General features: G+C 47.8%; 1 protein-coding gene across 2 annotated transcripts in view; it reads right to left on the bottom strand.

Moving 5' to 3' along the window:
* LOC143930916 (alpha-2-macroglobulin-like) overlaps positions 1–26,009 on the bottom strand; it is a 299,885-nt gene that overhangs the window by 177,696 nt on the left and 96,180 nt on the right. For both annotated transcript variants that reach the window (XM_077455603.1, XM_077455602.1), the window contains exon 9: positions 25,553–25,667. In XM_077455603.1, the coding sequence (XP_077311729.1) occupies positions 25,553–25,667 (115 nt within the window). The remainder of the gene's footprint in view (positions 1–25,552; positions 25,668–26,009) is intronic.

Raw genomic sequence — 26,009 nt, forward strand, 5'->3', positions numbered from 1 at the left:
GTCAATGAAGGTTAACCCATGCACTTGGGCTTCATGTGTCTCTCTGCAGATGAGAGAGCCCTTAGGAGGAGGGAGAGATTGTGCTTTTTTTGTGGCTAGGCAGGTCACTTTTTGAAGTCTTGTCCTACCCATCCACTGAACACCCGAACCTTGAGGTCCTGTCATGGACAGACCTTAGGTGGCGTTGTTTTGTCCCCAGTTATCCAGAAGGATAAGCCCCTGGTTCCGGTTACCTGTTCTTGGGCTGAGTCGTCTGTCGAGATACAGTGTCAGGAATCCGCCCGTTCTGCACGATCGGGTGTCCGTTCGCGCACGCGCGTTCGTGCCGCGGGTCGTCGTGGGCACGCGCGTCTCCAAGCACGAGCGGGTGCACGTCGTTCGGATGTGCGCGCGGCATACGCACGCACGTGTGCGCGTTAGCGCTATTTGGCGCCAGTGGCCCTTTTTAAAGGAGCAGCTGCAGTCGTTCTGTGCTGTTCGTCTGCAGCTTGTGCCTGAAGAAACCTGTTGATCCGACTGCTACCAACCTGATACCTGACCCGGCTCCGTCTGACTCTGTTGACCTCTCCTGCTCCGACCCCGGCTTGTTTGACCTCTCTTGGACTGTCTACCTGTTGCCGAACCTCTGCTTGTACCTGACACCTCTGCCAGTTCCTGCTTGCTCCTGCATCTGTACCTTGCATCCTGAAGAGCCTGCCATCCTGTTTCCACGGTCTGCAGTCTTCTCCTAGCTGCCTTCCTGCCACTGCGAGTACCTGCTCCAGAGGATCCTCTCCTATCCAGTGCCTGCTGCTGCACCTGGCTGGACTCTCCTACCCCGCTGTGCTCCGGTCTCCCTGTTCCCATTCCAGTGAGACCAGAACCAGAGCCGTAAGAGCGGTCCCCTTCCACTAAGTCAGACTCACCACCTGAAGACCTTAACAGTACGAACAGCCAAAAATGTCTGAGTCTGCGGAAGGGGCCTCCGCCATGAAGGAGATCTGCTCGCATCTTGCGGCCCTGACTCAAGCAGTGAAGTCCCTTCAGGATGGTTACTCCAGGCTGGAGGAACGTGTGCAACACCTATCTACCTCCGGTCCTCCAATCACCGCTCCTCAGCCTCCTCCTGTTCAGCCTGCCATTCAACCAGCCGTGATGACGCTTCCACCTGAACCTAGGGTTCCATTCCAGAGAGGTTTTCCGGGGACCGCTCCAAGTTCCGGGCCTTCCGTAACGCCTGCCAACTATACTTTGCCCTACAGCCTAGGACTTTTTCTCTGGAGGCTACTAAAGTGGAATTCGTTATCTCTCTTCTGCAAGGAGAGCCCCAGTCCTGGGCCCATCACCTCCTGGAAAATGACAGTCCTCTCACCCAGACCCTTGCTACCTTTCTTGAGGGAATGGCCCAGCTCTACGAGGATCCTCAGCGGTCCGCTACCGCGGAATCTGCATTAACTGCGCTCCAGCAGGGTCGGAGGTCGGCAGAAGACTATGTATCAGACTTTAGACGCTGGAGCGCAGATACCCAGTGGAACGAGTCGGCCCTAAGACATCAATTCCGCTTGGGCCTGTCAGAGGGCCTTAAAGATGAGTTGGCCCGTGTTGGAACCCCAGATTCCTTGGAGGACTTAATCGCTTCGGCCATTCGGATTGATAGGAGGCTCCGTGAGCCTAGGGCGGAACGCTCCACCCAATCCCAAAGACCAGCTTGGATGTCCGCCAGGACTAGGGATGAGCTTCGTGTTCGAGTCGAACGTACGTTCGACTCGAACATTGGCTGTTCGGCCGTTCGGCGAATTCCGAACGTTTGGGCCGTTCGCGTCAAAATTCGAGTGACGCGCGCGCGGACCACAATGCACTGCGGTGGCGCAGTGCATTGCTGCCCCATGATTGGCCAAGCATGCACTGTGACCCCGCATGCTTGGCCAATCGCAGCGCCGGCAGCGAGGAGAGCCATGATTGGCCACAGGCATCCTGCCTGTGGCCAATCATAGCTCAGGCTGTGTAGTGCACGCCCCACACTATATAAGGCCGCCTTTGAGGCGGCTTCGTGTAGTGTGTTACTTAGCATCTGAAGCAGTGGGTGTTCTGTGTACCTTCAACACAGTACACACCAATCGTTTTTGGCTGATTTCCTATCTTGCTGCTGTGTAGTGGTTGTTGTCTGTGCCCTGACTGCAGTATACACCACTATATTCACCTCACCTATATAGCTAGTGATCTAGCTTTAACCACTTAACAACTGCCCATTGCCGATTAACGGCTTCAGGGCGGTTGTTTAACTCTGAGAGGCCGTTAATTAACGGCCTCCCAGAATTCTGCTCTCGCGTGCCCCGAGGTGTGCGCACTCGAGAGCATCCGTGACCGCCGGGTCGCATCACGGATCACGGTAAACGGCCGCTCATAGCGGCCGTTTACCACGTGATTGCTCCGTCAAATGACGGAGTGATCACTTGGAAACAAACCGGCGTCATGTTATGACGCCTGTTCCTCCCTCCCCTCTCTGTACCGATCGGTACAGCGGAGGGGAAAGAGATCGGTGTCAGCAGCGATGTGGGCTGCATCTGCAGTGCCCACATCGCTGCTCACCGAATTTAACCCCTCAATTCCCTGCCAATACTCTGCAATACCAGTGCATACTCTGCAGTACCCTGCCATTACTCTGCAGTACCCCGCCATTACTCTGCAGTGCAGTACCCTGCCATTACTCTGCAGTGCAGTACCCTGCCATTACTCTGCAGTACCCCCCATTACTCTGCAGTAACCCCCATTACTCTGCAGTACCCCCCAATACTCTGCAGTACCCGCCATTACTCTGCAGTACCCGCCATTACTCTGCAGTACCCCCAATACTCTGCAGTACCCTGCCATTACTCTGCAGTGCAGTACCCTGCCATTACTCTGCAGTACCCCCAATACTCTGCTGTACCCTGCCATTACTCTGCAGTACCCCCAATACTCTGCAGTACCCTGCCATTACTCTGCAGTGCAGTACCCTGCCATTACTCTGCAGTACCCCCAATACTCTGCAGTACCCTGCCATTACTCTGTAGTACCCCCCAATACTCTGCAGTACCCTGCTATTACTCTGTAGTACCCCGCCAATACTCTGTAATACCCTGCCATAAATTGCCATACCCAGCCATACTCAGAGATACCCAGCCATACTCGGTGATACCCTGAAATACCCAGCCATAGACGCCCCCCACCCCTCACCGCCCTCCGGTGCTTCTACCAACTCGCCAGTACGATCAAAGCCAGAATCTTTTTTTTATTTTTTATTTCAGGCTTCCCAGCCTAGAGGTGAGATGTGGGGTCATATTGACCCCCCAGATTTCACTGTAAAGAGGAGCTGTCACCCCATATTCCTATTACAAGGGATGTTTACATTTCTTGTAATAGGAATAAAAGTGATCAAAAATATATTTTTGGGGAAAAAAATGTCAAACTAACATAAATAAAGTAAAATGAACAATAAAAAAATAAAATTAAAATTAAAGCGCCCATGTCCCCATGTGCTCGCATGTGCCACACATGTGAGGTATCGCCGAGAATGTTAGAGCGAGAGCAATAATTCTAGTCCTAGACCTCCTCTGCAACTCAAAACATGAAACCAGTAAAAAAAAAATTAAAGCGTCGCCTATGGGGATTTTTTAAGTAGCGACGTTTGGCGCCATTCCACGGGCATGTGCAATTTTGAAGAGTGACATGTTTGATATCTATTTACTCAGCATAACTTCATCTTTCACTTTATGCAAACATTGGGCTAACAAGTGGTTAATAATAGAGCTTGCAGTCAGTAGTGTTAGGAGATAGTGCGTGCTGTCTGCGTGCTCTGTACCCAGTACATACCGCTATAATATAGGGCAGGCCCCTACTTTCAAACATCCAACTTACAAACATCTCCTACTTGCAAACGCAAGGAGACAGCAGCAAGTGAGATGAAAAAAGATGGACGACAAAACAAATTATACAGGGGTGATAACCCTTCCCTATGTTTTCCAAAAAGCTTAAAGATTTTTTGACTGGAGCTACACTTTAAAAATGTACCGGTTGAAAATGACAAACAGATTCAACTTAACACAACAAACCTACACAGTCCCTGTCTTGTTTGCACCGCCTGTATACTGCTGTTCTGAGTATATAGGGCCTGGGGGCCACACGCATTTCCTTTTTTTAATATGGGTACGGGGTTCCCCTTAATATGCGTACAAGACCCAAATAGGCTGGTAATGGGCAGGGAGGGCTACCCATGCCATGTTTCTCAATGATTTTCAACCATATTGCAGGAACCAGATATAACATTAAAACCGCAAGCAGTTTTAAATGGTGTTATTTCCGTTTAATGTCATTTTGTGCAGGGACTGTTCTAAACACGGGAAACACGTGGCACTTCACAGGCATACTACAGACACCCCCCAGGCACCATATTTAAAGGAATATTTCACTTTTTTTTTTCACTTTAATCGTCATTAAAATCAGTGCTCCCGCCAAAACGGCAGTTTTTAAAACTTTTTTTTGCAGTGACCCATGTCCCCTGAGGCAGGAGGCAGGTCCCCAAACCCTTTTTAGGACACTATCTTGCATATTAGCCGTTAAAATTAGCACTTTCCAATTCGAACGTTCGAGTCCCATAGACTTCAATGGGGTTCTAACGTTCGTACCGAACGCGGGGGTCGTTCGCAAGTTCTGGTGCGAACCGAACCGGGGGGTGTTCGGCTCATCCCTAGCCAGGACCCCTTCTTCAGCACCCTTCTTCATTCCATCCTCTCAAGGGAGACCTGCCAGTGCCGCCCAAGCATCTGAAGAACCCATGCAGCTCGGGTTACTCCGGCCTACCCTGTCACCTGAAGAGCGAGCCCGCCGCCGGCAGATGAACTTGTGCCTATACTGCGGCGGCCCCGGACATTACGTGATCAACTGCCCTGTTAAGACACGTAAGTGCCTTTCTTCTGTGTCTCACAACCCTGTAACTCTGCCTTCCAACTCGTTCCATGTTGCTCTTCTGCTCTCATTCCAGCTGCAGGGAAGAATGATTCACGTCAGCGCTATCCTTGACTCAGGGGCCTGCGGCTGTTTCATCGACGCTGCATTCACCAGTCTGCACTCCATCCCCCTTCGGAAGAAACCCCATGAACTTTCCATCTTCCTGGCTGATGGTTCACAAATTAAGTCTGGCCGAGTTACCCAGGAGACTCTTCCGCTACCCACTACCACTTCCTGCCAACATGCCGAACTGCTAACCTTGGATGTTATCTCATCACCACTTTTCCCTGTGATCTTGGGTATTCCGTGGCTTCAGGCGCATAACCCCTCCATCGACTGGTCTTCCGGGGAAGTGAGTTTCCTCTCCTCTTACTGCCAGGACCACTGTCTGCCCGGAGCTTCGGTACAGCCCAGAACGCTCCTCTGTCTGGATCCAGACCAGGACTTGTGTCAGTTAGTTCCAGAGTCCTACCAAGAGTTTCTGGATGTTTTCAGTAAACGGGGGGCTGATTCTCTTCCCCCACATCGCCCCTACGATTGTCCCATCGAGCTCCTTCCTGGGGCAGAGATCCCATTCGGGCGTGTCTTCCCCTTGTCCGAGAAAGAGCAGGAAGCCCTAAAGGTCTACATCACCGAAAACCTTAAGAAGGGGTTCATCCGCCATTCCACATCTCCTGCCGGTGCCGGAATATTCTTTGTTACAAAGAAGGATCAGACCCTTCGGCCCTGTGTGGACTACCGGGAGTTAAATCGGATCACGATTAAGAACCGTTATCCCTTACCACTGATTCCGGAGCTTTTTCAAAAATTAAGGTCAGCTACTATCTTTACTAAGTTGGACTTGAGGGGAGCTTACAATCTGGTCAGAATACGAGCAGGCGACGAGTGGAAAACTGCGTTTCGGACTCGTTTTGGGCATTACGAGTACTTAGTAATGCCCTTCGGACTTTGCAATGCCCCGGCCACTTTCCAGCACCTGATTAATGATGTTTTCCGAGACTTTCTGGACATCTTCGTCATTGTTTACCTGGACGATATTCTAATCTTTTCCGGGTCCCTAGAACAGCATCGTGGGCACGTCAGCAGAGTGCTGCTCCGGCTCCGGCAACACGGACTTTACGCTAAGGCCGAGAAATGTAAATTTGAGCAGCAGAGTATCCAATTTCTCGGCCTAGAAATCTCTCCAGCAGGCATCAAGATGGACCCGCAAAAGGTTTCTGCTGTTCTCGAATGGCCAGCTCCCACTGACAAGAAGGGAATCCAGCGCTTTGTGGGTTTCGCTAATTTTTATAGGAGATTCATAAAGGGGTTCTCGGCCATTATCGCTCCCATCACTCAGCTCACCAAACAAAATATACGTTTTCATTGGGGACCCGAAGCGCAGGCCGCCTTCCAGAGACTCAAGAATCTGTTCACCTCTGCCCCCGTTCTCAGGCACCCGGATAAATCAAGACCCTTTATCCTGGAGGTAGATGCTTCTGAGGTAGCAGTAGGGGCGGTGGTCTCCCAACGTCAAGGTAAAGATGACCTGATGCACCCCGTGGGGTTCTTTTCTCGCAAACTTTCTCCGGCAGAGAGAAATTATGATGTGGGGGACCGAGAGCTACTCGCCATCAAGTCTGCGTTGGAGGAGTGGAGATATCTACTGGAGGGGGCGGTACACCCCGTACTTATCTACACAGACCATAAGAACCTCGAGTACCTCCGTACCGCCAAACGTCTGAAACCTCGGCAGGCCCGTTGGGCCCTCTTCTTCTCCCGGTTCAGCTTTCATATTACCTACCGCCCCGGGTCAAGAAACATAAAGCCAGATGCGCTTTTCCGCATGTTCGATAGCTCCAAGGACATCGCACCCCCTGATACCATCCTCCCTGCCAACACCTTTTTGCTTGTCCAGCCGGACCTCCTGTCCCTGTTAAAGAGAGCTTCCCTCGTGTCCTCCAGTCCTCCAGGAGTTACGCATATTTCCAGAGAAGGTCTGCTTTGGAAGGACAATCTAATCTTTGTCCCGGAAGACATCCGAATAAAGGTCTTGGGCCTCCTCCACGATCACCCTCTCGCCGGGCACTTCGGTGTCCGCAAGACTCTGGAGCTGGTTCAGCGCTCCTTCTGGTGGCCAGGTATGAGGGAGTACTGCAAGAAATATGTGAATTCCTGCCCTGTGTGTAGCCGGAATAAGGTCCCCAGAAACCGGGCCTGGGGTCTGCTTAAACCACTTCCCGTGCCCGACCGCCCCTGGCGGATGATTACGATGGACTTCATTGTGGAACTTCCCCCTTCTGAGAACTGTACAGCCATCTTTGTGATCTGTGACCGTTTGTCCAAGATGGCCCACTTCCTACCCTTGAAGGGAACACCCACCGCATCGGAGACGGCTCACATCTTCATCAAGGAGATAGTCAGGCTTCACGGGGTACCTTCCAATATTGTTTCTGATAGAGGGGTGCAATTCACCTCTCGTTTCTGGAGAGCCTTATGTGAGGCCCTGAAAATAGAATTGGCCTTGTCCTCCGCCTACCACCCGCAGACCAACGGACAAACGGAACGCACCAACCAAACCCTTGAACAATACATTAGGTGCTTTTCATCCTTTGTTCAGGACGATTGGGTTTCCCTCTTACCTTTGGCGGAGTTCGCCTATAACAATGCCAGCCATGCTACCACCGGCCAATCCCCGTTTTTTGCTAATTTTGGTTTTAACCTGTCCTTTCTTCCTGATATTCTTTCAGAATCCCACGTTCCAGCGGTACAGGACACCGTATCTTTTCTGCAGCGGAACAACCAAATCCTCCAAGAGACCATAACCAAGGCACAGGCGGATAGCAAGAGAAACTTCGATCGGGGAAGAAGGGGAGAACTGATCCTTCAAGTCGGGGACCAGGTATGGCTTTCCACTTCTAACTTGAAATTAGCTTGCCCCTCTAAGAAGTTGGCACCCAAATTTCTGGGTCCATTTCCAGTTAAAAGGAGGATCAATGAAGTATCCTATGAACTGTCTTTGCCTGTTTCCATGAAAATTCACCCGGTCTTCCATGTAGCTCTGCTTAAGCCTGCTGTACCTGATCCTTTTCCCGGTAGAGGAACAGGTCTTCCTGATCCTGTGTTGATCGATGGCAATGAGGAATATGAAGTGGAGGCCATTCTGGATTTTAGAAGACGTCATGGACAAGGTCAGTTTTTAATTAAATGGAAGGGTTATGGTCCAGAGAATAATTCCTGGGAACCTGCTGCCAACTTACATGCAGATAGATTAATTAAGGCCTTTTTTACTGCACACCCTGAGAAGAGAGTCGTTAGGGGCACCCGGAGGTTGCCCCTTGTGGGGGGGCAATGTCAGGAATCTGCCCGTTCTGCACGATCGGGTGTCAGTTCGCGCACGCGCGTTCGCGCCGCGTGTCGTCGTGGGCACGCGCGTCTCCAAGCACGAGCGGGTGCACGTCGTTTGGATGTGCGCGCGGCATACGCACGCACGTGTGCGCGTTAGCGCTATTTGGCGCCAGTGGCCCTTTTTAAAGGAGCAGCTGCAGTCGTTCTGTGCTGTTCGTCTGCAGCTTGTGCCTGAAGAAACCTGTTGATCCGACTGCTACCAACCTGATACCTGACCCGGCTCCGTCTGACTCTGTTGACCTCTCCTGCTCCGACCCCGGCTTGTTTGACCTCTCTTGGACTGTCTACCTGTTGCCGAACCTCTGCTTGTACCTGACACCTCTGCCAGTTCCTGCTTGCTCCTGCATCTGTACCTTGCATCCTGAAGAGCCTGCCATCCTGTTTCCACGGTCTGCAGTCTTCTCCTAGCTGCCTTCCTGCCACTGCGAGTTCCTGCTCCAGAGGATCCTCTCCTATCCAGTGCCTGCTGCTGCACCTGGCTGGACTCTCCTACCCCGCTGTGCTCCGGTCTCCCTGTTCCCATTCCAGTGAGACTAGAACCAGAGCCGTAAGAGCGTTCCCCTTCCACTAAGTCAGACTCACCACCTGAAGACCTTAACATACAGGCTCTAATCGACTCTGGGGCTGCAGGCCTGTTCATTGTTGCTGCCTTTGTATCAAAGCCCTCGATTCCACTGCAGCTGCGTGCCACTCCACTTGCTATTGAGGCTCTTGACAGGAGACCTCTACAGCCTGCCCATGTGACTCATTAGACTGTATTGTGGCCATGGCCGTAGGAGCTCTTCATCATGAGATAATCTAATTCCAAGTTATTTTCTCATCTAAGTTTACACTGGTTATTGGTTATCCTTGGTTACGGAGGCTTGATTTGGCTCCATGCTGAGGTTCTCTACTGGTCGCCAGAATGCAGTAAGACATGCTTCCAGAAGGTAGCCAATGTCCTGTGCACTTCTTAACTCTCCTCCCTGCTGGAAGAGTACCACGATTTTAGCAATGACTTTTACAAAGTTCAAGCTTGTAGTTTACCTCCACACAAGTCGTACGATTGTGCAGTTGACCTTCAACCTGGTGCCATACCCCCTCTTGGCCGGGTGCTGGTTTCTTCTTTGTGAAGAAGAAGAGTGTTGAACTGAGACCTTGTATTGATTATAGGGGTCTCAATCGCTTCACGATTAAGAATGCGTATCCGATTCCGTTGTTTAGGGAGTTATTTGACCGCATTACGGGAGCAAAGGTTTTCAAAAAGCTTGATTTGAGAGGGGCATACAATCTCATGAGGATTAAGAGGACGATGAGTGGAAAACAGCATTTAATACCAGAATAGGCCATTATGAATACCTCGTAATGCCATTTGGCCTTTCTAATGCTCCGGCAGTTTTCCAGGAATTTATTAACGATGTCCTCCGAGATTTGTTGTGGTTATGTGTGGTGGTTTATCTCGATGATATCCTCATATTTTCCAAGTTCCTGAAGAGCCACCACAAGATGTCTGTTGTGTGCATCAGAAACGAAGAGAGAACAATCTCTATTGTAAATTGGAGAAGTGCGAAATCCATTATGAACAGGTTAAATTCCTGGGTTATGTCATTTCAACTGCTGGTTTTTTGAAGGACCCAGAGAAACTTTCAGCAGTCCTACAATGGCCGGACCTGTGGGTTTATGTCCTCTGCAGCATTTTCTTGGCTTTGCCAACTATTATCGGAAGTTCATTCGTAACTTTTCGTCTCTGGCCAAGCCCCTGACTGATATGACTAGAAAGGAGGGTAACCCACAGAGTTTGTCTCCGGAGTCCATTAAGGCCTTTGAGAGTCTCAACGCTGCCTTTGTTTCTGCTCCTGTGTTGGCACATCCTGATCCTATATTACCTTTTATCTTTGAGGTTGATGCTTCTGTTTCAACATCCTACCTCTGAGAGCGCTAAGCATCCTTGTGGCTACTACTAAATACCTGTTGCTAGGGGGTCCCTCGTAGTCTGCTTCCTTCAGTGCCCGGCTGGTGACATCACTTCCCCTCCACGCCGCACAGTCATCTGGGACCTGTCACGTGTCCCAGATGATTGTGCGGCCTATCACGGTGCGTGGCGCCGCTCATGCATGCGCAGTGGGTGCCCACAGTAAGAATGCCAGCGCCACGAGTGGAGCGGGGAACAAAGAGGGGCTTCGTTCCCCTGCATCGCTAGACCCTGGGACACGTAAGTGTCCGATTATTAATTTAATTTATTTAAATTATTTGTAGCTGCTGACTTTTCCATTTTTTTTTTTGTGGGCACCCCACTTTAAGAGAGGACAGAATGAAAATTAGACTTGGCAGGCGCCGGGAGTAGGTGACCCCAGGAGAGGGAGAGGAAGGTCACCTGTGGAACAACATTGGTTTGCCCAAAATGCACCGTTTACACATGTCTGGATAAGCTTAGTGTCGGCTAGATGACACAGAAATATGTGAGTGCAATGTGCTTTTAAGTTTTTTACATTAAAATTTGAAATGTTTTTATACTATGTTGGTTCCATATATATTTTTTATGAACATGTATGAATCGAGGAATTGCTGACTGGAAAGCAAGTAAAAGGAGTGGTTATCCATTGAATGAACCGAAGGCGAATTGTGATATAAAGTTTGGTGAGTGGCCATTTCATAAGGTGGTGGTGGCATGAAGGGTGTTTTGCCGTGGAGATTAGCACACGTGAACACTGAAGGACTATTGATTGGAAATACAGTGCCTTGCGAAAGTATTCGGCCCCCTTGAACTTTTCAACCTTTTGCCACATTTCAGGCTTCAAACATAAAGATATAAAATTTAAATTTTTTGTGAAGAATCACCAACAAGTGGGACACAATTGAGAAGTGGAACGAAATCTATTGGATAATTTAAACTTTTTTAGCAAATAAAAAACTGAAAAGTGGTGCGTGCAAAATTATTCGGCCCCTTTACTTTCAGTGCAGCAAACTCACTCCAGAAGTTCAGCGAGGATCTCTGAATGATCCAATGTTGTCCTAAATGACTGATGGTGATAAATAGAATCCACCTGTGTGTAATCAAGTCTCTGTATAAATGCACCTGCTCTGTGATAGTCTCAGGGTTGTGTTGAAAGCGCAGAGAGCATCATGAAGACCAAGGAACACACCAGGCAGGTCCATAATACTGTTGTGGAGAAGTTTAAAGCCGGATTTGGATACAAAAAGATTTCCCAAGCTTTAAACATCCCAAGGAGCACTGTGCAAGCGATCATTTTGAAATGGAAGGAGTATCAGACCACTGAAAATCTACCAAGACCTGGCCGTCCCTCTAAACTTTCAGCTCAGACAAGGAGAAGACTGATCAGAGATGCAGGCAAGAGGCCCATGATCACTCTGGATGAACTGCAGAGAACTACAGCTGAGGTGGGAGAGTCTGTCCATAGGTCAACAATCTAACGTACACTGCACAAATCTGGCCATTATGGAAGAGTGGCAAGAAGAAAGCCATTTCTCAAAGATATCCATAAAAAGTCTAGTCTAAAGTTTGCCACAAGCCACCTGAGAGACACACCAAACATGTGGAAGAAGGTGCTCTGATCAGATGAAACCAAAATCTAACTTTTTGCCCACAATGCAAAACAATATGTTTGGCGTAAAAGCAACACAGCTCATCACCCTCAACACACCATCCCTACGGTCAAACATGGTGGTGGCAGCATCATGGTTTGGGCCTGCTTTTCTTCAGCAGGGACAGGGAAGATGGTTAAAATTGAGGGGAAGATGGATGCAGCCAAATACAGGACCATTCTGGATGAAAACCTGTTGGAGTCTGCAAAAGACCTAAAACTGGGACGGAGATTTATCTTCCAACAAGACAATGATCCCAAACATACAGCAAAATCTACAAAGGAATGGTTCACAAATAAACGTATCCAGGTGTTAGAATGGCCAAGTCAAAGTCCAGACCTGAATACAATCGAGAATCTGTGGAAAGAGCTGAAAACTGCTGTTCACAAACTCTCTCCATCCAACCTCACTGAGCTCGAGCTGTTTGCAAGGAAGAATGGGCAAGAATTTCAGTCTCTCGATGTTCAAAACTGATAGAGACATACCCCAAGCGACTTGCAGCTGTAATCGCAGCAAAAGGTGGCTCTACAAAGTATTAACGCAAGGGGGCCAAATGATTTTGCACGCCCCACTTTTCATTTTTTTATTAGTTAAAAAGTTTCAAAAATCCAATAGATTTCGTTCCACTTCACAATTGTGTCCCAGTTGTTGGTGATTCTTCACAAAAAATAAAAATGTTATATCTTTATGTTTGAAGCCTGAAATGTGGCAAAAGGTTGAAAAGTTCAAGGGGGCCGAATACTTTCGCAAGGCACTGTATTTCCAATCAATAGTCCTTCAGTGTTCACGTGTGCTAATCTCCACGGCAAAACACCCTTCATGCCACCACCACCTTATGAAATGGCCACTCACCAAACTTTATATCACAATTCGCCTTCGGTTCATTCAATGGATAACCACTCCTTTATTGCAATTTGAAGACAGGACCCCATATTTGTACACACATGCAAATTGGGGGGATTTGGCATATAATACAAGGACTTTTGGGGTTAGAGTTTTTGGTGTTTTTTTTGCGTTTTTGCGTTTTTCTGGATATTTTTGTTTTTTTTTTGGTTTATTTGATCTTCCTTTGGGATACACATGTATTTTGATGTATAGGAAGGATTTTTATTTTTTGAAACACTAATAAGTAAGTGGCATTTTTTGAGATATAACTGTATTATATACACAGTGGATACGTTTGAACACATATGTATGTTTTTCACAAAAGAGATAGGGGGGGGGGGCGCAATCCACAAAACTAATATATATATTTTCCCCATCCTAGAGAAGGGGCACATTGGATTGCAGCGCACTAATATATACATAAGTTGATAGTTATTTTAAGCGCCGGTATTCATTTTTTGTTTTTTTGTAAATCATTACAAAAATGATTGACAGGCACTAATAAGATCATATATTCATACAGATATCACCTTGCGGGGATGTGGCAGCGTGTCTAAAAGATAGAAAAACTCGAGCAGAGAGACATTGAGGATTCATCAGGAGTATTGTCTGGGCAAAGAAATGTATACTAACTGGATGGATCTCTCCAAGAACCCCAAATAATAAAAGATAACACAACATTGGGGGGCGTAACCAGGGGTAGCAGGGGAGGCAAGGAAAGAGGAGGGTAGGGAGAGGGTAGGGGTACAATATCACATTGATGGTAGTCGGCTTGGGAGTTCAGATGAAGTAGGGAGGGAAGGCGTAGTTCATACACAAGGGAAATACAGGGACTGCCCTTCTTTAACTGAGTAATAAAGTGATAAAGGATTGCCACCTACAGAGGAAACGTGCTTTAGACTTAAGTTGCTTGAAGTCTGTGAGAAGTCTTTCTCTGAACAAAAGGGTGAGGGGGTCCTTCTTTAGTTAGTGGATAGGAGGGCTCTGGGGCGAGAGCCAATGTTGGAGAATGAGCCTCCAGGCGATAAGTAAGCATAACAGGATCCAGTCTGTGGGGGAGGAGCGTGCAGAGGTCGCCACGGAGGAGGCCCCAATAGAGGTTAGGGACCAAGGCAACAGCAGAGAGTTCCAATATCCGAAAATCAGGAGTAGGGGGTCTTTAGGTAGCTTCAAAAGTGTGACTTTGAAGATGAAGGAAAGAACTTGATCCAAGAATGTAGAAATGGCTGGACAGGACCAGAAGCGATGAGAGAGAGAGGTGGTTTTGGTTCCTGACAAAGGGGGCATGAGGCCCCAACTCGGTTGGTTTTGGGAGAGAGGAACGGGATTTAAGCCCTGTGAGCAATCTTGAGCTGGGTTTCTCTCCAGATTTCACTGGGGGTCCGACGGATCACTCTGCGCAGCCCAATCAAAATCTTGTTCACTAGATTAGAGTCCGGAAAATCTGCACCCCAATTGGCGATGGAGGAGATAGACAGGGTTGGGGATGATTCTTGCAAGAGAGGTTTGTAGATGTCTGATATTTTGTATTGGCCACCTTGTAACAACTGGTCAGTGAAACTGTGCTGGAAACTCTGGGATTTGTCTTTGCAGGTATGAGATAGGAAGCTGAGACATTGTTGATTAGGGATGAGCCGAACACCCCCCGGTTCGGTTCGCACCAGAACTTTCGAACGGACCGAAAATTAGTACGAACTTTAGAACCCCACTGAAGTCTATGGGACTCGAGCGTTCGAAATAAAAAGTGCTAATTTTAATGGCTAATATGCAAGATACTGTCCTAAAAAGGGTTTGGGGATCTGGCTCCTGCCCCAGGGGACATGGATCAATGCCTAAAATGTTTTTAAAAATGGCCGTTTTGGTGGGAGCACTGATTTTAATGACGATTAAAGTGGAAAAAAAAAAAGTGAAATATTCCTTTAAATATCGTGCCTGGGGGTTGTCTATAGTATGCCTGTGAAGTGCCACGTGTTTCCTGTGTTTAGAACAGTCCCTGCACAAAATGACATTTAACGGAAATAACGTCATTTAAAACTGCTTGCGGTTTTAATGTTATATCTGGTTCCGGCAATATGGATGAAAATCATTTAGAAAAATGGCATGGGTAGCCCCCCCTGCCCATTACCAGCCCCTTTGGGTCTTGTACGGATATTAAGGGGAACCCCGTACCCAGGCCCTATATACTCAGAACAGCAGTATACAGGCGGTGCAAACAAGACAGGGACTGTGTAGGTTTGTTGTGTTAAGTAGAATCTGTTTGTAATTTTCAACTGGTACATTTTTAAAGTGTAGCTCCAGTCAAAAAATCTATCTTTAAGCTTTTTGGAAAACATAGGGAAGGGTTATCACCCCTGTATAATTTGTTTTTTTTTCATCTCACTTCCTGTTGTCTCCTTCCGTTTGCAAGTAGGAGACGTTTGTAAGTTGGATGTTTGAAAGTAGGGGCCTGCCCTATATTCTCTGCAGAAATGGCGGAACAAGGTGTTGGTGTTGCCACAACATTGTAAGCCCTCAAAGTGACTCTGGGTGGGCGCTGGAGCGCCCTGCTGTGAACGATTATATCAAGAATTGTAATTACATGCCATTGTTGAACAGTGGTAGAAAAATTGACCTTTGGTGGTTGTGGTGCTGGTGCCACAACACTATAAGTCCTCACAGTTACTCTGGGTGGGCACAGGAACGGGCCCTCCTGTGAAATATTATATCAAGAATTGTAATTACATGCCCCTGTTAAACAGCCCTGGGGCGTGGCGAATGCGAAGGGTGGGGGATATTACACAATAAGACCATGGAGGAGTGCAGCATTAAACAGAACATAAAACATGGCAGTAATATAAGGCATGATAAATAAAACTGTAAAATGGAAACACAAGGCAGGCAGAGGGCCCTAAGCCCCAATCAGTGACCGAAGGCCAGAGGCAGGTACGGATACCATTAAGAAAGTCAGATTGAGAGGGAAGAACACTATAATAAGTGAAAACAGAACAAGTCATACGACCTGTGATAACTGCACAAACGGTTCAGGATGGCAGTAGGGCCTTCAGCGGAAAGATTTGCTGTTACGGTGGTCCAGTGCAGAGGCCCAAAAGCGTTTGGGAGAGTCCTTTTGTGGACTCCTCTGTTCCAGAGATTGGAGGCTGGAGGCTGACTTGGATGGTGTGATGGGGTTTGAGTCTGCTCCAAGAGACCGAAGGAAGGATTCCGCTTCTGATGGGTCCTGAAAAGATAGTTGCTCCCCTTTCGGAGACTTGAGACGGAGAATTGCCGGAAATGCCAGAGTGAATTTGACCTGTTGCTTGTAAAGTTCCAAGCAAATTGATTGAAAAGCTTCCCTCTTTTTAGAGACCTCAATGGAGTAGTCAGCGAAGATTAGGAGTTTAACGCCGTCGATTTGAAGAGATGGAGATTGCCGGAATCTTTGGAGGATGAGGGCCTTGTCAGCATAGTTGAGATATTTGGCGACGGGGAGACTTGCGTTCTGCATTGAAGGACCCCATGCGGTGCGCACACTCGACTGTGAAGGGGCCTGGTAGGCCCATGACCTCCAGGATGCGTTTAGAGCAGAAACCGGCGGGATTCCAACTAACAAATTGCAGATTGCTCTGTCTGGATCTGTTTTCCAAATCCTCCAATTTCTGGATGATATACTGGTTAGTTTTGTCTTGCGACTGCTCTGTGGCTTGAGCTTGATATAATTCATCTTCTACCTCCGATAAGCGGTGTTATACTTTGTTCAGTCTGGTGGTGTGTTCACTTAATTGTTCCTTGATTTGTGTCATCCCAGCATTAACAGCTTTTTCTACTGAGGCAGCTATCATGGGGGATAGGAGGGCTGCAACCGCATGGGCAATGCGGCTAGTGTGACCATCGTCTCCTAGCGGAGGTGTAAGGCTGTCCCCTGGTAAGGCTAGCAGGGGAGCCATGGATGCAGGCCCAGTGGGTGAGGTGGATGGGGTGATGGCATGGGGTTGGGGAGAGGAGACCCCGCTCACCTCCATGAGCGTGGCGTGTATGCCCAGCCATATGTTCCGGGAAGGCCAAAGCCGGGGCTCGATTTGCAGCTGGTCCGGAGGTGCCACTGCAGCCATGTACGAGTGGGCGTCTGTTTTCTCCAAAAATCGGTCCATGAGGTCTCGGGGACCGAGGGGGGACACCCAGGACCAGCTGGCAAGTGTGGGGGGCCGCTCAGGCCGAGTTTACAGGCCAATATGGGTCACTGCTGTGGGAGCCGTGGAGAGGCACAGCTACCTCATGCGGCGCAGGAACTAGGAGTCCCAGAAAAGAGGTTTCACCTTAAACTACGTAGAGGGTTCTTTACTGTAAGAGCGGCAAGGATGTAGAATTCCCTTTCAGAAGCAGTGGTCTCAGCGGGGGGCATTGATAGTTTCAAGAAACTATTAGATAAGCAACTGAACAACCACAACATACAGGGATATACAATGTAATATTGACATATAATCACACACATAGGTTGGACTTTATGGTCTTTTTTCAACCTCACCTACTATGTAACTATGTAAGTTGGATATGCATGTTGCCTTCAGGAATAGGGAAAACCAGAACCAGAACTCCAATAGCTCCTGCAGGGGTAGTGCTACAGTTGGGGTTCTCGTCTGGGATTCCCCTATGGTAACCTGCATAGCCATTGCCCATAGCAACTAGCAACCAAGGATCCAAAGAACTGTGAATCTGTTACCAAGCGAGCTGGAGAAGAGATGTTGTGTGGTGTTATCTATCATCCAGAACTGTATCATTCTGCTAAAGGTGCTGTTTCTATGCTATTACATGTAGTAACCCTCCAAAGCCTTCGTAATGTCTGAAATACAAGAGTCTTCCTGATGCCTAACAGTGGCTGGAGCTAAAGACTGTGCTTTGTTTCAACCTTCTCATCTCAGTGAAAAGTGCATTATTCTGCATTTTTTAGACCGTAGCAACCACAGCAGGGCTATCATGTGTCAGAGGACTGCAAATGTGACCCAGTAGCCCAACAATGGCTGGGATCTATGCTTCAAATCCTGCTAATCTCAGTAAGAACTATATCAACTATATCATGCGGCTTGTTGTTGCCCATAAAAACCATGGTGGGATATCATTGTTCTGTGGATTACAAGTGCCCAGCTGCCTGACAATGCTTGAGATTAATGACTGTGTGCTTATGTATCCAGCTATTCTCAGTGGATTCACCTGCTGTGGTCCATAGCACCCGGGGCAAGTTACTGTGATCTTTCTGTGTCTCTCAGTCACCCAACAACGGCTGAGGCTAAACACTGCTGAGTACAAAATCCTATCACTACAACACCCAGTTGCCTAACCACGACTGGGACCAAGTGTTATGTCCAGACAAGTCCTGAAAATGTCAGTACACATGGACTGTTTGTGTGTTCTTACGTTTCCAGGGGCGTAACTATAGTGGGTGCAGCAGTCGCGACCACAACCGGGCCCTGTGATGCAGGGGGCCCATGCAGCCCCCTCTACATATGACCGGCAGCAGCATAGGCAGCTAGGGGTACCAGTGCACCATGCACACGGGTGGCTGGAGGTGGAGGGTGACTAGCAGAGCTCCATGCTCGACTATCGCACTGGCTGCTCTTTAGTTGTGCATTCCCCACATGACCTGTGTCCTCAGCCGGCTCCTCAGAGTACCCCTCTCCTGCTCTATGCATTGCCGCTCAGTCCGATGTCTGTTCTCCCCAGCCAGAGTCCCCCCGAGTCCGGCCCACACTGCACTGCATACTTCTCCCTGGTAAACAAACTTTAAGCACACAGATGCAGTGCAGACCTATGAGAGCTGGCTCCCAGGAGGACACTGCAGGCTTGTCTGCCAGCCCCCCTCCTCCCCCATCATACACAGATGATGGAAGGTCTTTCTGGGAGATATGCTGATCGCCTGTCCAGCACACTGGATGGAGCCCAGGCCAACATGGATGAGTGCGCGGCCTACAGCTTGGTCATGGTGAGTGAGAGGACCCCATCCTCCACACACGATTACATACCCCCTCCATCTCCCCCTGGGGACAGGGACCCCTTCTCACGTGGGGATAGGGACTCCCACCTCCCCTGGGGACCGGGACCCCTTCTCACCTGGGGGCAGTAACTTCATCTGCCCTGGAGAAAAGGACCTCATCTCTTCTGGGGACAGGGACCCCATCCTGCCTAGGGACAGTCCCCCAATGGGGCACCTAAAAATAAAATAAAAATTTAAATAAAAAAAAAAACTACTGATACCAGTGGTGGAACTACAGGGCTCACAAAGGTCATACCTGTGACCACACCCTGGAGTTCCACCGCCAGACTCGGAGGGAAGGGCCCTGGCTGGGGTTCAGGGGGACCTTTCATGGTTTCTTGCATCGGGGCCCTGAAGGTTCTAGTTACGCCACTGCCAGAAACTACTCTTGCACAATTCAGTTCGTCCAAGAAGGGGTTACAGTCAGTGCGGGAACAGAGGTGCTTATCAGAGCCGCAGCGAGTGTGGTCTTGGGGCAGATCTGCACCTCACAGCAAGCCCAGTACACCCAGCAAGTGAAAATGAGAGAACGAGAGAGAGGAGGAACATGGGGTCATCTGCAAATAGACAGCCAGGTTCCAAGCTTGCATGGGATGCAGAGAGTGGTGCCAGAATGGCGGATGGTGGACACTGGTGTGCAGTTGGAGCACCAGTGTGGATTCGCTCTTGGCATGATAAACAGTGTTGAAAGATTATGTCTGCTGTCTCCTGAGTGCAAAAGACCCACCACAGCTATAAGGGCTTGGCTAAAGTGTGGGCACTGTGAGGAGTAGGGATGAGCCCGATGTTCGAGTCGAACGTCGGGTGTTCGCCTGCTCGCCGAACAGCAAAAAATATGTGGTGTTTGCGGCAAATTAGAATGCTGCCGGAACCCCTGTTAAAATCTATAGGACACTAACATGAAAAATCAAAAGTGCTAATTTTAAAGGCTTATATGCAAGTTATTGTCATAAAAAGTGTTTGGGGACCCGAGTCCTGCCCTACGGGACAGGTATAAAACAGAAGTTTTTTTGGAAACAGTGATTTTTGTGAAGCAATAAAGATGAAATGTTCCTTTAAATATCGTGCCTGGGGGTGTCTATAGTATGCCTGTAAAGTGGCGCATTTTTCCCGTGTTTAGAACAGTACCACAGCAAAATGACATTTCTAAAGGAAAAGTTGTCATTTAAAACTGATCGTGGCTGTAATGTATTGTCGGGTCTCGGCAATATAGATACAGATAATTGAAAAAAAAGAGCATGGGAACCCGCCCCCCCCTCCCATTACCAGGCCCTTTGGGTCTGGCATGAATAATAAGGTGAACCCCAGATCAAAATAAATAAATAAAAATTGCGTGGTGGTCCCTCTAAAATCAATATCAGGCCCTTCGGGTCTGATATGGAAAATAAGGGGAACCCTGCACCAAATTTCAGAAAAAGAGGGGGGGACGAGAGAGTGCCCCTACTCCTGAACCATACCAGGCCACATGCCCTCAACATGGGGAGGGTGCTTTGGGGTAGCCCCCCAAAACACCTTGTCCCCATGTTGATGGGGACAAGGGCCTCATTCCCACAACCCTTGGCTGGTGGTTGTGGGGGTCTGCGGGTGGGCGGCTTATCGGAATCTAAAAGCCCCCTTTAACAGGGGGACCCCCAGATCCCGGCCTCCCACCTGTGTGTATTGGTAACGGGGCACAAATATACCTCTACCATTTCACAACAAAAGTGTCAAAATGGTAAAAAAAAAAATCAGACAGCTTGGTAAAAGTCCGTTATTAAAAAATAAAAAAATAAAAATGTCCCACCAAGTAGGTTCAAGCCGCCCGACGGACCGAAAAATTAAATAAAAGCCACAACCGACCCGCCTTAATGGGAAACGTATTCGCTGTGACAGCACTTATGACATAACTGGGTGACCCCACCCCCTCTGAGACACGAGGGCTGCCCCATGGCTTCCCCGTGGTGCCTTTAAAATTAGCACTATTGATTATTCATATTTGTGTCCCATAGACTTTAACGGTGTTTGTGTGTTCTGCCAAATTTTTTGCCTGTTTGCATGTTCTGCTGCGTACTGAACAGGAGGGTGTTCGGCTCATCCCTAGTGAGGAGCCACGCATATAACATCCTGCTGGCAGAATGTTCAGTCAGTTTAATTAGATGTGAGGATGATGTTCTCTTTTGTTTTTCTCTGCAGGTTAATCATAGATGGCTGTCCTCCTGCTCAAACTTTGAACTTTGGGACTTTTTCAATTGTCCGCTCTTGAAATTTGAAATTTTCTGCTTAAAAGGCTTCCCTTTAAAGGAAGGTGCTCCAAAAAAGTGCTTATTGGTAATATGTAAATTGATCGTACATATGTCTCTGTCCTGATGTTTGCTAGCTGCAGGAAGCTGTCGTTAGCATTTGTATATTCTGCATTCATATTCCAGAGAAATGTGCATCCTCTATTTTTTGCTACTGTGTATTTTTTTGTACATAACCCCTTTCCAAGTTTGTGCCCCTCCTATTTTTCTTATGGGATTCCCTTGCTCCTGGGCGCAGGAGACATTTTTGTGTTTTTCCGGCCAATGAGGACATGGCTGTTTTAAAAGTGGGTGAGTGTAACACCCTCTAGTGTGCACCTGGTGTATGTAAAGTTAGTTATGACTCATTGAAGTTGTATGAGTCTGTAATTAGGTTGGGTTTCTGCAGGTCAAGCTGGAGGGTTCTACAGGGTAGGTCTCTGGTACCTCCCCCTGGATCTAAAAGCTTGAAGAAGCTTCTGAAATATAGTGGGTGGAGGCCAGGAGGTCCTGATCTGCATACTTGAGGGAACCTGGCCAATCCCCAGGCAAAAGGGCCTGGAAGGGTGGCTGGGTCAGCTTGTAAATATGGTGGAGCATAGCCAGCAGGGGAATCGGTAGAAGATAACCTGCTGAGGTTGCTGTTGTGTGGCCTGGGAGGGGACCCCAGGTTTGGAGGGCTCTGCCTCCAGGGTGGGACTTGAGGAAAGGAAGGGGAGGAAGTCTAAGAGGGAAATCTCCATTACCAGGCTTTGGACATGCAAGCTGGCATGGGAAGATCTTAACAGTTTTGAGGCCTGAACAGAAGTCTTGCCCAGTACAGTGGTCAGCAAAGGACAGTGTGATTACCTCAGGTCACCCAAGGGCATACAAGAGGAGAGACTGCCATATGTAGCATACCTTCTAGGGACAGCATTGTGCTAAATCCCAATCCCTTGTCCTGAGGAGTTCTACAGAGCAGCCAGGTAGGCTGGTGATATCTGCAAGTGTCAGAACTGTGTGATGTTCTATAGTGGAGACACAATACTCCTGCATACAGTTTGCAACTTTGTGCTATTTCAATAAAGGGGACTGAGAGCTCTTGGTTTATAAAGATCCTTGTTACTGATCCATAGAGACTGCATTTATTCCGGAGGGAGTACCCAGTCCAGGATCTTTATTTTTGTACATAGAAAAGGAAGATGTCCTCATTTGATGTTTTCTTCAAGTCAAGTTGGGCATCCCATAATTCCTATAACCTATTCAAGTTTTTTCCCAAATAAAACAACAAAAACAAGCCCATGGACAGACTACTTGTGTCTAGATGCAAGTGGGAAATGCGTGTTGCCTGAATGTGCAGGAACAGGGAGACCAGAAATACAGTGGCTCCTGAGGGGGTAGTGCTATACAGGTAAGGGGCATCTGTAGATAAACAGAAACTATGCAGCTTTGACCAAAGTTGTATAATGCTCTTGTTATAGGTCTAGTACATTTACATACAGTACCTCATGGAGCCAACACTCAGGGATTGCATCTCCCGGTCCTGCCTTCTGCTAGGACGTTGCTAAGACACGTTCAGCTGTTACCTTTCCAATCCACCATTACAGAAGTGAGCTCCCAAACACCAATCTCATAGCTACTGTGCCCCTGGGGAGAAAGTGCATGTGAAGGGGTTTAAATGAGAGAAAGAGCTTGCTCTTGTGATGGTGCAGGTGAACAGTAACAGCTAGGCGTGTCTTAGAAGCGTCCTAGCAACAAGGCAGGATAGGGAGAGACAATCTCTGGGAGTTATTCCGCCAGACTTCAGGAAGTATTATTATGACCTATAGCAAGAGAATTATTCAACTTTAGTCAAAGCGGACACTTTGTTTTTAAGCTACAGACTCCCTCTTATCTGCACAGGCAGTTTTTTTTTGTAAAGCCAAACTATGACTTTAAAACACATTACTAGCTTACTTAAAAAGAAAAAAAGACGTACTTTTTTCTTCTGAAAAGTAAAATTTTATTTCTTTCTCGTACATCACGGAACACATAGTCTCAGTACTCACTGATGGGTTATATATGGTATCACTAGGTGATTGAACACTGGCACAACCTAGACAGGAAGTTCAACCCCTTATATAACACCTCACCTTACTGGAAGTTCCTCAGTTTTTTCGCCAGTGTCTTAGGTGTTGATCACGAGTAAAGATGTGCTGTGCTGAGCTCCGCTGGAATATCCTGCACTGGGGTAAGCCATACAACCGGATCCATTCAAGGGGTCTTTTCCAGGCTTAGTTAGATGGTACCCAAGCCCCGTGTCCGAAGAAACAAGGTTTTAAATGTAACCCTTCTTTTTTTAAAGAGCTGGATCCGGGATCCAGTATTTGTTTTTTTCAGTCATATTCCTGGCGGGGTGCTTTACAAGCCCAGAACTGCAGATCCCCCTATACCAGTGATGGCGAACCTTGGCACCCCAGATGTTTTGGAACTACATTTCCCATGATGCTCATGCACTCTGCAGTGTAGTTGAGCATCATGGGAAATGTAGTTCCAAAACATCTGGGGTGCCAAGGTTCGCCATCACTGGTATAGGGGGATCTGCAGTTCTGGGCTTGTAAAGCACCCCGCCAGGAATATGACTGAAAAAAACAAATACTGGATCCCGGATCCAGCTCTTTGCTGTATGTCACGCTGCTGATGTCAGGGCTCTCTATCACGGTGCTGGTGTCAGATGACTCTATCACAGTGCAGGTGTCATTGCTGTATGTCACGCTGCTGGTGATCATCTCCTGCACCTTCTTCTTTGCCTACCCTGGTCCCTGACCTTCCCTCTCCTTCATTGCCTTCATGCACTCCACAGTCCTGAATTGTCACAACAATTTCCCATATAAAAAAAGAATGCTTGTAGTTGTCAATCCACCTCATACATGTGTTATGTCATTGGCCATGTGGTGGGACTATGTTTGCACAGCTATTAATTATTTTGTGGCTTCAAATTTGACCTGTAGATTTGCGAAGTTCGCTTCCCATTGAAGTCAATGTGGCCCGCCGCGAACGTTCCGGTTCGCGAACTATCGGCCGCGTTCGCGGTCCGCGTTCACGAAACGTCCCGTCGGAAGTTCGTCCATCACTAGTCTGGAAAGCATTTGTTTCCTTGTGTGAATCCAGGGGTTGGCATCCCAGAAAATATGTCATAGGTAGAATCCTTGACTTTCTGCAAATGGGGTTACAAATGAAGCTGGCCATCAAGGGCCAGGTCACCGCCTTGTCAGTATTGTTTCAACGTTCGCTTGCTTCGCATTTTTTTTGTCCGAAGCTTTATACAGGGACTAACGCGCTTTACTCCTCTGGTTAAGGCACCCCTAAACCCCTGGGACTTGAATTTGGTTCTGTCAGCTTTACAGAAGCACCATTTTGAACCAATGCATCAAATTCCCATGGTCCTGTTGACCATGGTCCTGTTGACAAGGAAGTTAATTTTTCTGGTAGCCATTTCTTGTGCTAGAATAGTATCAGAATCAGCAGCTCTTTCCTGTAAAGAGCCATATTTAATCATGCACAAGGATAGAGTGGTATTGCGCCCTCATCCTAATTTTCTACCGAAGGTGGTTTGAGGTCTCATCTAAACCAACATATTGTTCTGCCTTACTTTTTTCCAGATCCCTGTTCTACGGAAGAAAGGCCACTACATTCTTTGGATGTAGTGAGAGCAGTCAAAGCCTATCTGGGAGCGACTGCTAAGATTCGCAAAAGGGATGTTTTGTTTGTGTTGCCAGAAGGTCCTAATAGAGAACAGGCAGCGTTGAAATCTACCATTTGACAAGTTATTGTTTAAGCTTATGGTTTGAAGCAGAAGGTTCCGCTTTTTCAAATCAAAGCACACTCCACAAGGGCTATAAGTGCTTCATGGGCAGTGCATCACCAAGCCCCTATGGCTCAAATCTGCAAGGCCGCAACCTGGTCTTCAGTCCATACATTCACCATATTTTATCAGGTGGATGTGAGAAGGCATGAGGATATCACCTTTGGGTGTAGTGTGCTGCAGGCAGCGGTACAAGGTCCTCAGGTCTGATTACACCCTACTTGTTATGGTTTCCCTCCCCTCCCATCGGTGTGTCCCATGATGTATGAGAAAAAAAATAGGATTTTTATAACAGCTTACCTGTAAAATTATTTTCTTTTGAGGTACATCATGGGACACAGAGGACCCTCCCCTCTTCTAATACACTTATATTGCTTTGCTACAAAACGGAGGTACTCCCAGTAAGGGGAGGGGTTATATAAGGGTTTTAACTTCCTGTCTAGGGTGTGCCAGTGTCCAATCACCTAGTGATACCCTATATAGCCCAGCAGTGAGTACTGAGACTCTGTGTCCCGTGATGTACCTCAAAAGAAAAGGATTTTACAGGTAAGCCATTATAAAAATCCTATTATTAGCTCTGTGTTAGCATCCTACTGTATTTCCATAACAAATTCAATTTCTAAGTGTGACAGAAGAGAAAGAAGTTACCTGTCCCAGTCTCAGCGATGGAGACTTCTCCTCTCAGTACATCTTCCATGCCATCGCGTTTCAGGTTAAGCATCTTAGAGTCAACTTTTATGATATCACATCCTGATCTATCCAGCTAAGAGAGAGAAAGAGAAAAACACACAGAATTAGTAATTAGGCAGAGTACTTTACAGCTGGAAACACATTTAAATTTAGGGGTCAAACTTTTTAAACATTTTATTGTCCTCAAGTTTATATCAGAGAATCTATTCCTGTTGGATGTTTTCTTCTATTTATATGTAGCACCCTTTACTGTGTGCTACTTAGTAGTTGTGTCTTTTATGTGTAATAAAATTTAGTTTGGCTCAGAGCCAAGCCTGGGCTGTGAATCTGGGTCAAGGCTCAGTGAGTCAGGGCTGTATGACTCCTCCTGACAGCTCCTCTGGTGCCTCCCCCTGTTTCTAGAAGGTTGTATAGA

This window comes from Lithobates pipiens, unplaced genomic scaffold, assembly GCF_037356315.1.
Source record: "Lithobates pipiens isolate NorthernLeopardFrog02 unplaced genomic scaffold, aLitPip1_a1.2 Scaffold_25, whole genome shotgun sequence".
NCBI classification, from domain to species: Eukaryota; Metazoa; Chordata; class Amphibia; order Anura; family Ranidae; genus Lithobates; species Lithobates pipiens.